The sequence below is a fragment of the Xenopus tropicalis genome, chromosome 2 (genome assembly GCF_000004195.4).
Source record: "Xenopus tropicalis strain Nigerian chromosome 2, UCB_Xtro_10.0, whole genome shotgun sequence".
Taxonomy (NCBI): domain Eukaryota; kingdom Metazoa; phylum Chordata; class Amphibia; order Anura; family Pipidae; genus Xenopus; species Xenopus tropicalis.
Genome location: NC_030678.2, coordinates 76,653,524 through 76,669,586, shown reverse-complemented (window position 1 = coordinate 76,669,586; position 16,063 = coordinate 76,653,524). Strand labels below are relative to the sequence as shown.

The 16,063-nt window shown below is 41.2% G+C and overlaps 1 protein-coding gene across 1 annotated transcript; it reads left to right on the top strand.

Moving 5' to 3' along the window:
- The first annotated feature begins 345 nt into the window (after positions 1-345).
- Positions 346-7,603, top strand: aunip (aurora kinase A and ninein interacting protein). Its single transcript, XM_004911596.4, has 4 exons — positions 346-698; positions 1,151-1,298; positions 4,677-4,820; positions 5,240-7,603. The coding sequence occupies exons 1-4, from the start codon at positions 600-602 to the stop codon at positions 5,797-5,799; spliced, it is 951 nt and encodes a 316-aa protein (XP_004911653.1). The 5' UTR covers positions 346-599; the 3' UTR covers positions 5,800-7,603.
- The last annotated feature ends 8,460 nt before the right edge of the window (positions 7,604-16,063 follow it).

Here is a 16,063-nt window from a genome sequence, read left to right as displayed (position 1 = left end):
TGGTTCCTTCTGAAAGCTCAGAATCATTCACAATGCACTGAATCTCTCTACACACCAGTATTATAACTAAAAAAATTAATTTCTTAGTTCAAGAATAAAAATTTTAATGGTTCAGAGAAATATTTGCTAAATTAACAGCATAATTTAGAAATAAAAAGTACATTATAAAAATCATGACATAATTCCTTTAACGAATACACACTTACTGCACCACACAAATATGACTTTATAAAAAGCCTGGCACAGACACCTTTTGGTGAAGTCACAAATGCCAACGAAAGTTGCACTGTGTTAAAACAACCAATCAAGTCTTGTCTACAAATCCACTGCGCTAACTACAACCCTACTGCACAAATTACAGGCAATCCGCTAGACAGCAATTATTTTGGGTCCTCTCCGCAGGCGACATACTGGGCTCCTAAATGCGAGGTCCTTGACAGGCGCGTAATTCAACTCAATGGGAGACTTTACCTTTATCTTCTTCTTATCCTCGCTGGTTTAATTTAGCAGTAGGAATTTCTGCTAGATGTAGCGTTTAGGTGTCTGTGAGGTACCCATCCCGTGCTTTTAGTTAAGCGTATTAACAGCCGAACTGCAACATGAAGCTGAAGGGAAGAGCTATCCGCACCCAGCAGCAGCAGCACGAAGACTGCAGGGTTTGGCTGGACACTGCTGAGTTAAAAAGGAAACCCATGCAGGTATATAGTAGATGGAGGGGTTACTCCTGACAGCGCTATGCATTTAATACAGTCCTCCTTGTACAGATGAAAAACGATTTAAATCTCTGCCCCTTTGGCTTGTGATGGTATTGGAAAAGTTCCAATTTTGTGCCACAACAAACAAATAAAGGCAGTGCCCTTATAGATTAAAGGGACAATTAAAAAAAACAAAACATTTTTCTAAAAATGTATCCTGTAATGTTCACAAATAGTTTATAGTGAATACTCTATACTGTATAACAATGTACACTTTAACCATATAGTTTGCATTCATTAAGAATATTGGTGGTAGGTTAGTTCCAACTTATTAAGGGGTCATGTAAATGGGTCTGTTTTAATGGGATAAGCAGTTAAGATTTTCTTTAATTTTTATTCTAAAAATTCTGAATGTTCCGAAGATTGTACAATAAATATGTATTTTTCTATTTTAGACCGTGCTTCCCAATTCTTCCTCAATCAGATTTCATCCTTTCTCAAGGAGAAAGCCATTTGAGCCGGCTGCATTTGATTTCACTCAAACGAAAACACCCCAGCCATGCACCAAGCAGACATCAATGCACTGCTACTTCACACAGGCTGGTAAGGTCTGCCATGTCAGGCAAATATGCATAATATCAAAATGTTAGGGCAATAATTTTCTAACAGAATTTCGGTGATGCAGCTATAGGGATGTGGTACAATTGTGCACCCAGTGAAGTTTGAAGGAGGAACTGGGCAACTATACAATTACTGCAGAAATTGTTAGGACAATGTCTTGGCTGTTGTTGTGACAGTACAAATGCCTGTGTTGCTACCAGATTTAGTAGTTGACAATGCAAAGGCAATGTGCCACAACTACCCTGCAAATGACAATGATTGGCAGTTTATTGTTGTCAGCTTGAATTCTTTAAATTGACACATGATTGCTTATGTATGTAACACTTGTTTGGCTTAATAGGGGTATTATACCAGGCTAGTTGGACAATTAGAGCATGGGTTACATTCAACCCCCTTTCCCAGGAATGGGCCTCCGCTATATGGGAGCTATGTCAGGGCTAGATGACGTAGTTGAACTACAACTCACACTGGTGTTGTGCAATATAATAAGTGATAGGACGCCAGGAGCTCTTGCAGTTAACTGAATGATACTTTATTTGGACAAGGCACATATAGAATAGTGCATCAGGGTATATACTCACAGTCACAGCAGTATAGAACTTGGTCACAGAGAACACAGCAGAAGTGACACTCAAGGTAACAGTATAGCCCACTTGGAGGATATGCAGAGTATTAGCTGTATGCCAGGAATGGATGCCCTTTACTGGAACGGATCCCCTCCAGCCAACTATGGTTCAGGGTAAGGAACTGCCTGAATCCTGCGTCTTAACTGTGGTCCCTACAGCAAGGCATACAGAGCCTGGGTTAGACTAAACCCTTACAGTCTCCTTTGATGGGGCTAGTGCTGCCCTTACTAAATAAGCTGACTATGCTCACCACTCCTAGAGGGTGCTATTACATATGACTGACTGTGCTGGCTTTATCTCATTCACGGGGCCCTGTCCCCGACTTACAAATCAGCAGTTCTCTTTACTGGGGCCTAATTGCCTCAGGCTCGATGACATGCAGCCTCAAGACAACATCAGCCAAAGAGGAAGCCACTTCCTTGTGCAAGATACTATATAGTCTGCACAAGGGGAGTGGTCAACCTGGGCTAAACCTATAGGGGGTAGCCTAATACTGTAATCTGAGTGTAGAGGGCTCTGCCCTATTACAACACAGATAACATAAAGGTAGGGGATAACACCATAGGGAACTTAACCCTATGGGTCCCTACATGTAGCATATGCCTTAGGCTTACGTTTGGTGCAGTAAATATTAGGCTTAACATTTCTGGTAGCCAAGATCTTTTATAATAAGTGCATTTGCTGTGTGGCTCTATGCATTTTACCACAGGACAATACATCTGTTAAAGGAAAAGGAAAGGGTGTAAAGTGCGACCCCCTAAATAGAAAGGCCTCATGTCTCTGTAGCTGATCGCTACCTTTTTTCAGCTTGATACCCTGCATATCGCCTGCACGCTACTCATGCCATAATAGCTATATTTCCCCTATTGCGGCTGCAATATGCTGGATATTTAAATTAGTCTAACATGGCGTCGCGTAAGAAAAAGCGCATGCATGAACCTTCTCCCTCCCCTAGACGCGAGTGCGACCTACTCTACCCGAGTGCTCCTGCTTTGTGAGATTCAAATCGCGCTCACAGGGTATGTTAAATGCGCATGTGCTTCCTCAGTAGCTGGCCTTAGTCTCGGTGCAGGAGCGATGCATTCTGGGAATCTTCTTTACACGGCTCAGCGTTTTTTCTTCCTGTTCTCTTCTGATCATCTGACCGTGAGAAATATGGGGAGACTTAGGGCACTATTGAGACAACTGCAGCTTGAGATTAACTCTTTACTAGCCTTTCCTTCTCCTTTAACTACTTCTATATTTCCCAGTGGTCCACAGTAATAAAGAGAGACACTGAACATACTTAAGATAGGTCCTGTTTGTAAATAAATTCAACAGTGATTTCCATTCCAATGGGTGCAGATGCATTGGGAAATATTACAGCAGTTCATTTACACATTGCTGCTTGGTTCATACACAGAACGGTGCTACACTGTAAACACACAACTGGATACTCTCTGCCTTTAAAGTATAAAGCCAAGGTTATGGCATATGTTGTAAGAACTTGCAAAAAATAAATAGAACCTACCTAGTGATGGCAGTGGGAAGTTAAGTAAGTTGTTCCTGACCTGTGACTAGTGCTACAAAATGTGCAGCAAAATATAAAAAAAAAATGCTTCCAGTGTTGAGTAAAGAGTTACATGAAACTAATTCTTCCATGCAGCATGCTATCTTTAAATCTACCAGCAGTTAATAGCATGTGCACATAGCCTTTCTCTTGCCTCTAGTTTTCCCTCAAAAACTGTTTCATGCCATCATTTAAAATAGAAAACCACACTTACATTCTTTCACAAGTCTTGTATCTATAGAAAAAGTAGTCCCCACATTCCATGGCCTTTTTCTTTCTCTTGTACCATTTTTGTTTTTAAGATTATTTTATGTATGTGGTATAAGGCGTAACTGAGTTTTTTGCATTGTGAAGGGAACTTATCTTTAACAATCAGTGATTAGTTTTGATGAGCTATAGGTAACTGCACTAGCGAACTTGAGCACCCATGTTAGTAAGTTAATATATATTCATTAACAGACTCTTCTGTTGTACACATACAGCAAAGTATGTAACTGACAGTGTCTCCAAGTTCACATCACTGTCATTGCTACAGGTATGGGACCTGTTATCCAGAATGCTCGGGACCTGGGGTTTTCCAGATAAGGCATCTTTCTGTAATTAATCAACATAACTTAAGTCTGCTAAAGATCATTTAACTATTGAATAAACCCAATAGGCTTGTTAAGCCTCCAATAAGGATTAATTATATCTTAGTTGGGATCAAGTACAAGGTACTGTTTTATTATTACCGAGAAAAGGAAATCATTTTTAAAAATTAGAATTATTTGCTTATAATGGAGTCTATGGGAGATTGCCTTTACATAATTTGGAACTTTCTGGATAATGGGTTTCCGGATAAGGGATCCCATACCTGTGGTATTTTTTCCCCACATAGAGAGTGGGCTGACATGATTCGGAGAAATCTATGGAGAATATTATAGGTCCTTTGTCTGAAGGTGAACATGTCCTTTAAAAATTCTAAATTTGCCCCTGTCAGAAAAAACATTTTTGTAATTCATCTTTATTTAAAATGTTTAGTTATGAAGCTACCCCATATGCCATTTGCCTATAATATATAATTTAACAGAATTACAGTATCGCAGAGATCTTTATTAATTGTTGTATACCTTATTCTTTAAAGAGATTTTGCAGACACAGTGCAATGTGTGTGTATATAATTGTATACATTTTTTTATTTCAAAGGAATCAAGACTGAAGTACAAAACAAACAATGTAAAAGAAAGGATTATGTTCCTGCAGTAACTGCAAGTGTGCACCAAAAAGATATAAAAGAATTGGATACAATTAATTATCTTTCTGACTCCGTGTGCCCACAAGAATGTTCAGGTAACTATTAAAAGTTATTGCCCCTTTGTGGTGCTTCAGAGTTTTTACTTGGTCTTGTTGATTATAAAAGTGTTAAACCCTGGGTTTCCTATGCAGAGTATGTGATGATAATAGAGAATTGTGTTTTCTGATCAACAGAACAAGTGTGCCCATCTTCATTTAATAAATAAATTAATAGATTACCAGTATTAAATGTGGGAGAGCATAGATGTGCACTTTTGATTATAAAAGTAATTCAGATGTTAAAACAGTTGCCTTATGGATTAGATATGAAGACATACTTTCCACAGCATTGTATGAGGGTCAAAACACACGGTGCAACTAATTGGCCCAGTGAAAACAACGCTCAATAAAGTTCCTACAACTGATAGAAATCTGCTGGACCTCGTGAGTGATCTATATATTTTTTTTCTTTACAGGTTCATTAGTGTTTATGAAGAATACTGCTAGTATGAATCTCCCAGCTGAAGAGCAAGAATCTCTTGATTCACATAAAAGACATGCTGACATGGAGCAGCCAGTAACAACAGCGAAGTATGGAAGTGATGTTATGTTGGAAAATTCTTTTCCACCTGAAACCAGTTCTTTAAATCAGGATTCAATACATGAAAGAGGGAATGTTGTACGAATCACTTATTCCTGTCCCACTAGTTGCAGAGATGTGGAGAAAACCAGGAATGCTCCATGCACTGTGTTGGATTCACCTTTTAAATGGTGTTCCAGTGAAGAGTCTGACAGAGAACAAGATGACCTGTATCATTCTGTAGCAACAAGCCAACTCTTCACCCAAGATAGTCAGGGAAACAGGGTGATTTCTCACTATAGGAAAAAGAAATACTTGTCTGTTCCTCTTCAGGACATGACAAACAAATGTCAGGATATATTAAATACACCCAGTGACTCACTGTCATGCAATGATGACTCTTTGCAAAGGATGTTTACCCAGGATTCTGAGGGAAATGTCGTTATAAAACACTGACTGATAAATGTCATCTGTGCAAGATCATTCAGCTGCATTTCATTACATGGGACTTGTCACCCAGACATACAAAATGTGTATTAAAAAAAAATGCTTTTCAGACTATACATGAAATACATGATTTTTAATTAGGGATGCACCGAATACAGGATTCGGTTTGGGATTCAGCAAAGATTCGGCACACACACTCTGGGCCAAACCAAATCCGAATTCTTAAAATCATTTGACTTTTGTCACCTAAACATGGAAGTTAAAAATGTTTTGCTGTCCACGGTGCTTGTTAAACCTTCCATAGCCTTATTTACATATGTAAATTATGATTCGGTTTGGTATTTGGCCGAATCCTTTACGAATGATTCGGGGTTGGCCAAATCCAAATAGTTGATTTGGTGCATCCCTGTAATGTAATAATAATATGGTTTGCAACAATTGCCTAAAGTTCCCCATACACTGGCCCCAGGGCCAAACGATCGAATTCGCCTACATGTTACCTGATATGGCCCACCTGTAGGTGACATCGCCAAGCGAGCGGATCTGCCCGTGTATGGGCAGCTTTAGCCTGCCCCGTTGTACTGCTGATCTGGCTGACTACTTTGAGACTGTCCTCAGCCTGCATCCTCCAAATCCTTCACATGATGTTAATCACATGCTGTCTGTAAGCTGTCGAGAAGTTGTAACACCATTGTTTTAGTCCCTCGTCCCTGCTAGGATTTCAACTGATGCAGAAAGAACTGTTTTGCAGCTGGATTTCAGCGTCTAAAAATGATATTCATTCATAGTTTGTTTGTTTTTTTAACAGATTACAGTGATAGGTATATTAGGGGTTTCTCTGTTGTGTGGGGCTCGAACAAATTTTGGTTCAGAAGCAGGAGTATGCCTTTAAACAAAACATGTAACTTTATAGCGTAAGTTTATTTTGCTTGACTAATGCAATACATAGAAAAAGTTTTAGAATTATGGAAGGTCCCCTTTAATATTGAAATAGATTGCAAATGCCACTTGCCCTTTTCCAAAAATGTGAGATTTAGGGAAAAGAAATGTCATTATATTGTATATTGATGATGTCTTTATCATTCTTCTGTATAAGGGCACATTTTTTACATATATGTGTATTAATTACGGGGTTGCTTAATCTAAAAAATAGTTAAGTGGGTCCCATCTTGGTAGACTTTTTCTAAATTTTTTTTGTTTTAAATTTTTAGGGAAACAATTATCAGTCAGCAATGAAAGTGAATCTGTTTGGCTATGGGTCAATACCCACAGTAAATTCCCTGTAATGTCTTGCCTTATAGTGACTTTGTTTTCCAAATTACTTTACAGAAGTGATAAAGGGGCCATCAATATATTTTGACTCAAGATTTACCTGCCTGTGCATGTATGGGTCTAGCACAGCTGGGCTGGAGCATTTTAAAGGTAGCATACAAAAAACATGCTTCTCACTCTAAAATGGGTTCACTGAAGTTTATTGCTGTATCATTTGGGCTTCACTTAGGTGTGAAACTGTATTAGGCTGATGGCCCACAGGGAAATTAGTCACCTGCAGATTAAATTTTGGCTAGTTACGAAATGCCTACCCACCAACATAAAAGTGAATTGCCAGTGGGAAGGCATTTCAGGGCGATTAGTTACCCTTGAAAGCTGAGATAAACCGTGGGTGACTAATTTACCTGTGGGCCATTGCTCTTAGGTGTCAAAAGTCACTAATAATTGTGGATACTTGTTTAAATGCCGAATCACATAATGTTTCTCTGACACTAGTACTGTTAACTAAATCATTTCAATAAAGAGTGGCAGTTCTCTGAAATGTTGCATTCAGAACACTGAATACTTCCAATACTCTCTGAAATCCTAGATTTATGAAAGTATTTGCTAGTCCAGGAATTTATAGTTTTTGATTCCAGGTCATACCAATGCAATTACAAAGAACGTAGACTGCTTACAGGGGTGAGTCATCTTTATGTTAACTTTTAGTATGTTATAGAAAGTCCAATTCTAAGCAACTTTTCAATTAGTCTTCATTATTTTGTTAGTCATAGTTTTTGAATTATTTGCCTTCTTCTAACTCTTTGCAGGTTTCAAATGGAAGTCACTGACCCCTGAGCCAAAAAACTATTGCACTTGCCTGTTATGATCAGGAATTGGTGCTATTGAGTCTCCCTTATACATAAGTAGCATATCTGTCATTTTAGATATGAAGCTTTAGTCTTACTCAGAGTACAGTGATTGCTTCTTATAGAAACAGATGGATTACTTTGGAGGGATCATCATTTTACTTTTGTAATATCAGAACACGTGTTACAGAAGTGAATTTAATATGGCTCCACCAAACCAAAGTTCTGCCCCAGCAGTTCATAGTTGAGCTACAGCTGTAGATAGTTGCCAAGGTCATGATAAATTTAGTCCCCTGCCAGTTCACACTAGTTCCCCTTTCAAACTAGTTAAAACACCAAACTGTAGCACTTTATCATATGGATAAACAACCACTTGTGTGTACCAATCAAAGTAACAGTCTTATTGAGCACCAATGTTGGTCCAACTTTAGGGCACAGTTGAGTTAGCTCTCCACCAGAAAGTAAATATATTAAAAAACCTTACCATCTACTCCAGTGATCCCCAACCAGTGGTTCGTAAGCAACATGTTGCTCCCTAGTGGCCTCAAAGCAGGTGCTTATTTTTGAATTTCTGGCTTTTGGGCAAGTTTTGGTTGCATAAAAACCCAGTTGTACTGCCAAACAGAGCCTCATTTAGGCTGCCAGTCCACATAAGGGCTATTAAATAGCCAATCACAGTCCTTATTTGGCACCCTCATGAAAATTTTCATGCTTGTGTTGCTCCCCAACTTTTTTAGATTTGAGCGTGGCATGGCACAGGTAAAAAAGGTTGGGGATCCCTGATCTATTCAAAGTAAAAGCAAAGTGTTAAAAGTTCTGTGACTCTATAGACCAGTACAGCTGCCCAATTTTTAAATACTGCAGAACCCAATAGCGCTAATATTGCAAAAACATAAATTCTTTTAAAAAATGCACTCAAATTTAAATAGAATAAAGTAGCCTTTTCCATAAAAAGTCTTATCTTCTGAGCTTCTTTGAATTAGAGCGTTAGTTTTCTGTAGTTCTCTCAATGCAGAGTGTTTCCCAATTGACTACTTTAGTGACAACAGAGGCGATTACAAAGCTGCAACCCCAGCCAAAGCCAAGAACTTTATGTTGACTAGTAAAAACATTCTCTTCTGATTTGATTGATCACACCATCCATTTGTAGGCTCACTTACCCAATGAGATTGCTGTGAAATCATTCAACTAGAGGGAAAAAAAGACGTGCCTTCGTTGTGAGGATCTCTTTGCTATGAAAAAAAAAAAGAGATGGGTCGAGGAAGCATGCTTGCCAGTTGTGTGAGCATAGTGAGAGAAACATGGGCCTACCAAAGTCACAGAACACATTTGGCTCTCCAGTGGTTTTTTTTATTTTTGCATAATTAACAGATTGATAAATTGGGTAATAAGGGCCCTGCCTACAAGGCCTAATAATTGACACAAAATGTATATAAAAATTGAATAGCCATGGGAAGTAAATGTTGAAAATATTGACAGTGTTGGTGAGGAGATAATGAGTCAGCAAAATATGATGTGCAGAAGTTGATGTGCTCTGGGAAATAACATGTATGTTAGGTTATTAGGTACATTTGTAAGCCTTATGGAAGAAGCAAGTTCTAAAGGAACATTTAAAACTCTTAAGGTTAGAGGGGAGTGTTTGATGCTGTGGGTTAAGTAATTTATCAGGGATGGAGCTGCTCTAGTGAAGTCCTCCATTCCATTTCCCCCAGACTAATTTCTGAACAACATCAACCTCACCACAAATGCAAGTGGTTCAACTCTGGGCACCACAGTAACTTTTGCCTCAAGATACATAGTTACATGTTGAAGGCCTGAAGTTCCTATGAGGTTGGAATGTAGTGTTGCAGTGGCTGGCCTAAAACCTGCAGGTTCAGGCCAGTGCAACACTTGTTAGGTTGTGGGCCAAACCCAAGGCCCCACCCCACATGCAACACCTGTAACTTCATATTCCATCTCCTTTGCTGCCCTATGGCTTAATTATATATGTCTCCTTGTCTCCTTTAGTGATGTCAGAGGAGTTGTGGGCATGGGTATTTCAGTAATGCCAGTGTGTTTTGTTGGGAGAGGGATGACTTTGCTTCAGACTTTGATTTGCATCATTGTAATGGGATGCAGGAGGGAATTCCCTTGGCAAAAAGCTTAAGAATGTTCATTGAAGCTTCTATGCTGTATTGATTACAATTAATATTAAATGGCTATCTACTAACTTTATTACCCCATCTATATTTAGTAACCAAATTGTACTGGGGACCCAAATGGTTAATCTCCCCTACAGCTCAAATTCTGGTTTCCCAATTGGCCCAGAAGTTTTGTCACTAGTTCCTGTTCTTAGTTTATATATGAAAAGGAAGCACATGACTCATCTTTTTGGTAGCCCCAATATTAGGCATTGAGCTCTAAGATGACACTTCCTGACTTGGAGAAATCAGGAAGAAGGGGCTCATCAATTCCCACTGGTGTTTGGGGCCTTTCTGTGTCCAAATGGGCATAAACTAATGCAGACTTTTCTGCATTTCTTCCTGCATTCCCCTGCAGTGGTACACATGAAGGATCCACCACAGAGGAATGCTGGTAGAAATGCCAGTATGCAAGAACTCTTAGAAAGACTGGTTTCTCTTCACAAATGAGAAGTAGTGTGATGCTATTATTCCCTAGGTGACACCCTTCTGTAGGGACCACAGTCTGAAAAGAGCCATGAGCTATTTTCTGAACAAAACGACTTAATTGCAAAGACCATGAAATGAAACCAGAGCTCCTGAACTGAAAATGAAATAACTAAAAAAAAACACAAATAATAAAAAATGAAGACCAATTGCAAATTGTCTCACAATATCACTCTCTACATCATACTAAAAGTTAACTCCTTAAAGTGAACAACCCCTTTAAAGACCCTTTCCTTGACATCACACTCAATGACATCATGTAACCTCGGTTAAATCAGGAGGTGAAATGTCTTTTAATAAAACTGACTGTACATTATACTAGGCATCAGCTGATCAAAATAATCTTTCTTCCAGCTCAGCAAGTTGATAAACTGCTCCACTGCACGAAGAGTCTGTAATCAATCCAGACATGAATGACTTGACAGACTTTCTTGTTGTGAAATGTTCCATTAGTACAGACTGGATATTCCATTATGGAAGATTTTTTTTCCCTTCTAGGGTCATCTTGCCTTTTGTCTTCTTAAAAGAGCAGTATGCCCCTTGTTCACCATGAGATGGTTTTGTATTTATTATTTCTTAAAGTGATACTGACACCAAAATAATTATTTTCAATAAATTATTCTACCTCCAAACATACCTCACGTGGACCGTTTTTTCCAGAAAGCCATTGTTGTCTAAATAAACACTTCTTAAGATTCCGGACGCGACAGTCTGAAAAACCCAACTGTGTCTTCTAAGCCTGTCAGTCAAAGAAGGAGCAGGCTGACGTCACTGAAAGGATCCTCCCCTCTTCTTTTCCCTTATGACAGCAGACGGGCTTGATCCCCCCCCCCCTTACACACGCACTGAAACGGAGCTTTATCCCTCCCACCCCTGGCACAGTGCAGTAGATAACGGGCTGCTTCAGCTTTCCCTGCCTGCGTCTTCCCCTCCCCTTACACACAGGCACACACCGGAGCTGAAGCTCCTTTGAAGGTACAGGCAGAAAGGGCACTGAAGGGCCAGAATCGCAAGGCACTGTGATTGGACAGATTTGAAAACTTTTTTTTTTTTGAGGGAGGTGTTTACATTGAAGCCCGGAAGAGGAGAGCAAACATGGCTGCCCTGTGGACCTGTCATTGATATCATGATAATGGTAAAGTGAATAAACTTTGCAGATTGTTTTATAAAGAAATTAAAAGTTGATACCAATGTAAACAGGTGCAGGTGCAAGAAAAGGTGTTTATTGGCTGTCAGTATCACTTTAAGCTAAACGGGGCAAACAAGGAAGTTTAAGCTGCGCCATGTTTGGTCCTTACAGGGTAGATAAATTACCACTGCACAGATACCTGAGTATAAAGGACTCCTACAAAACAGTAGCAACTTAAAGGGGGAAGGAAGGCAGTTGTATACTGGTAATCTAATTATCTAACTCGCAAGTGTCTACACCAGTGCTGTCCAACTTCTGTGGTACCAAGGGCCGGAATTTTTGCGACCTACGTGGTGGAGGGCCGATAATGGAAGCCAGTTCTGACCACTACCCTTTTTGAAACCGCACCCACTTGAAACCACACCCGTGCTATCACATGACCATACCCATATTAATGGTTGTAGTACAGCAAAAAACCTGCCATACTCTGCCTTCCCTACCCTGCCTGTGTGTGCCATACTCTTCCTTCTCTACCCTACCTGTGTGTGCCATACTCTGCCTGCCCTACCCTGCCTGTGTGTGCCATACTCTGCCTTCCCTACCCTGCCTGTGTGTGCCATACTCTGCCTTCCCTACCCTGCCTGTGTGTGCCATACTTTCACTGTGTGTGCCATTCTTGGCTGGTTTGTGCCAAACTTGGGCTGTGTGTGCCATACTCTGCCTGCCCTACTCTTCCTGTGTGTGCCATACTCTGCCTTCCCTACCCTGCCTGTGTGTGCCATACTCTTCCTGCCCTAACCTGCCTGTGTGTGCCATACTCTGCCTTCCCTACCCTGCCTGTGTGTGCCATACTCTTCCTTCCCTACCCTACCTGTGTGTGCCATACTCTGCCTGCCCTACCCTGCCTGTGTGTGCCATACTCTGCCTTCCCTACCCTGCCTGTGTGTGCCATACTCTGCCTTCCCTACCCTGCCTGTGTGTGCCATACTTTCACTGTGTGTGCCATTCTTGGCTGGTTTGTGCCAAACTTGGGCTGTGTGTGCCATACTCTGCCTGCCCTACTCTTCCTGTGTGTGCCATACTCTGCCTTCCCTACCCTGCCTGTGTGTGCCATACTCTTCCTGCCCTACCCTGCCTGTGTGTGCCATACTCAGCCTGCCCTAACCTGCCTGTGTGTGCCATACTCTGCCTGCCCTACCCTGCCTGTATGTGCCATACTCTGCCTTCCCTACCCTGCCTGTGTGTGCCATACTCTGCCTGCCCTATGCTGCCTATGCTGGTTTGTTCCATACTTGGCCTGTGTGTGCCATACTCTTCCTGCCCTATGGCACACACAGGCAGCATACAGTGACACAATGCTGGCACTGCTCCTACAGTCTGCAAAATAACTATATTAAAAAACTTTTTAATTGCAGTACCACCTCAGTATATGTTCTTTTTGTAGTGTGCAGGGATTATTTGTGGGTGTCTGAGGTGTGAACAGGGGAACAATGTGGGTGATTACAGCCTGAGCCTGAGGTGTGAACACTGCAGGGGGTGAACAATACAGAGATTAAAAGGTGTGAACAGTACAGGGGATTACATATTTAAACAATACAGGGGGATTACAGCCTGAATCTGAGGTGAGAACCATGCAGGGGGGGGCAGTTAATCTCAGTACTGATACCATTTAAAGCTTACACAAGAGTAAGCCAATCAAAGCAGCCAGACAGGTGGGGGGCCACACAGAGGGGCCAGTTGGACAGCACTGGTCTACACTATACAACAACAAGGACCAAACCTATCTTGTCTTCAATTTCCCTGTTTGCCCTGCTTAGCTCAAGAAATAAAAACCATAGAGTTTTTGTAATTAAAACAATAGAAGTGTGTTCTGAACATGCTCTATTCTTTGAACTCAGGTTGAACAAGGTAATATACTGACCTTTTAATCTCTGTGATGAGAATTCCTGATAATAAAAGACAAGCCAATCAACCATTATTGTGCAAAGCTATATTGAGGTATAAAGTCTATAGACAATCACTTACTAGTCAAAGATTTGGATCTCCCTGGTAGTACTTACAATAGTTGAATGCTCAGGACCTAATTTTAACATCATTTACATGCAGCGTTGGCAGAAGAAAGACAGCCAGGGCCACAGTCAGATTCAAAAGATACTCTGGCATTTAAATATCTGTCTATGGCACCTTGAAGCAATCCCTTTGGCAAGTGCCAAAATATACAAATTGCCAGTCTGGACTTGATGAGTGTGAAAAAAAATATTTTTGAAGCTTGAGACATTAAAACTGGAAGTGGTTCTGCTTCTTACTACACTGCTAGGCAACAGAAGGCCAGGGCCCTACATAGTGTTTCACGGGAACTTTTGAATATTCAGATGCAAACTTTGGGAGTCGCAAAGATTTGCCCCCACCCAATAACCTGCAGTGAAAGCATTACTAAACAACCATCAATTAGAACACATCCACAGAATTGTGCAGAACTGGGAGCATGATTGGGGTTGTGCATATTGGCATGGCCAACACACATCCAAAGCATAAGAGAACTAAGTTGGTGTCTCAGATACCCTTGAGCTTCATGGTGGCCAGAAGCAGAGAGGAGAACATAGCTAGCGCAAGTGATCAGATCCACAGGATTAGGATCATCAACTTTTCTCTGGGCCCATAATGGCCAATGACATAAGAGGTGGAGGAGGTATGTAATGCTGGCAGATTAGTGATTTGAAGGAGAAGGAATAGATTTGCCACATAAGTGCCACCTAGAACACTATATTTATTCTGCTGAAAGCTCTACCATACCTGAGTATACAGCCCTAGAAGCTCCCTTCATTTGTTTTAGATAGCAGCTGCCATTTTAGCTTGGTCTCGATAGCTTCCTATTTGCAGCTCTACCCATTGGTAGCCGAGATCACACATTCTTATGGGAGGGGGAGCAAAAAAAGGGAGAGAAGAGAGATATGCGCAGACCTGTGCCCCAAACCTGAAGGAGACCTAAAGGAGAGGAAGTCTGATACTTAAGAACATGTATACACAATAGAAGACAAGAAATCCTGTGTTTATTTTGACAGACAAGTCAGCGTAGCGTTTCTGTGAGTGCTTATGGCTGTATTTACATAGACCTTTCTGATAAAGCTTACTTAGTTTTTACCTTTCCATCTCCTTTAAAGTAAATAGGGTGGTTATGTGGTATAAATTGGCAAAGCAGGTGGCAGATTACAGAAGTGTTGAGAGGATAGAGATGGAGTGGGGTAAATCTCAGGCAGAACAACTAGGGATTATATATTTACCAGCAAGTACATTGCAAATACATTTGTTATACTGGCTCCAGCCTTCTAGCAACGCTACTTTGGGCTACTAGGCCTTTTCCTAGACAACACAACGACTGGGGCAGTGCCATATCTGAGTCCTGGCAAACATGTAAGTATGATAATACGGTAAAAAGCTTGCTTAGTTCTGCCATTTAAGCAGACAATGGTTTCAGGGAAAGAGAATGGTAGAGACTGCGTTTCGTCAGCAGAATCTTTAGAATAAGATGTATGATTGAACCCCTTCTCAATATAGTAATACACCACCACCATACCTCCCAACATTTAAAAAATGAAAAGAGGGACAAAAAGTTTTGGTGCGCGTAGCGCGGCAAATTTTTTTGACCATGCCCACTTTTGTGGCCATGCCCCAATTACCACACCCCATTTTTTGTAAAAATACTCCTTTTATATAGATGAAATGGCGGGATCAGACGCAAATGTGCTATACCCTCATACTGTACTACCTAAGGAAAACAATATAGCAACTCCTACATTAAAATACAAATATAGAGAGAAGGCAGTCAGTTATAAGTGAGTTATAACTATCTACCAGTTTTGCCCCCCATACACAGGTGCCCCCCATACACAGGAGCCCCACCACACACAGTGTCCCCTATACAAAGTAGCCCCCCATACACAGTAGCCCCCCCATACACAGTGCCCCCTATACACAGTAGCCCCCCATACACAGTGCCCCCTATACACAGTAGCCCCCATACACAGTGCCAGGGCCGGATTTGTTTGCGGCGCGCCCCTAGGCCACCCCGTTGAACGGCCCGCGCCCCCCCAATGCGCATGCGCAAATGAGCGAACAACCGCTCGTCTCTCTACCCCGCCCCCTCATACATTTAAAGCCCCATACGGAGCAGTGGGGAGAAGTTCCCACTGCTCCGTATTGAAAAAAACTTTAAAAATTCCATTGCGGCGGGGCGGCATGCCGCCCCTACTTTTCTGCCGCCCTAGGCCCGGGCTTTTGTGGCCTCTCCACAAATCCAGGCCTGCACAGTGCCCCCTCATACACATTACCCCCCCATACACATTACCCCCCACAGTAGC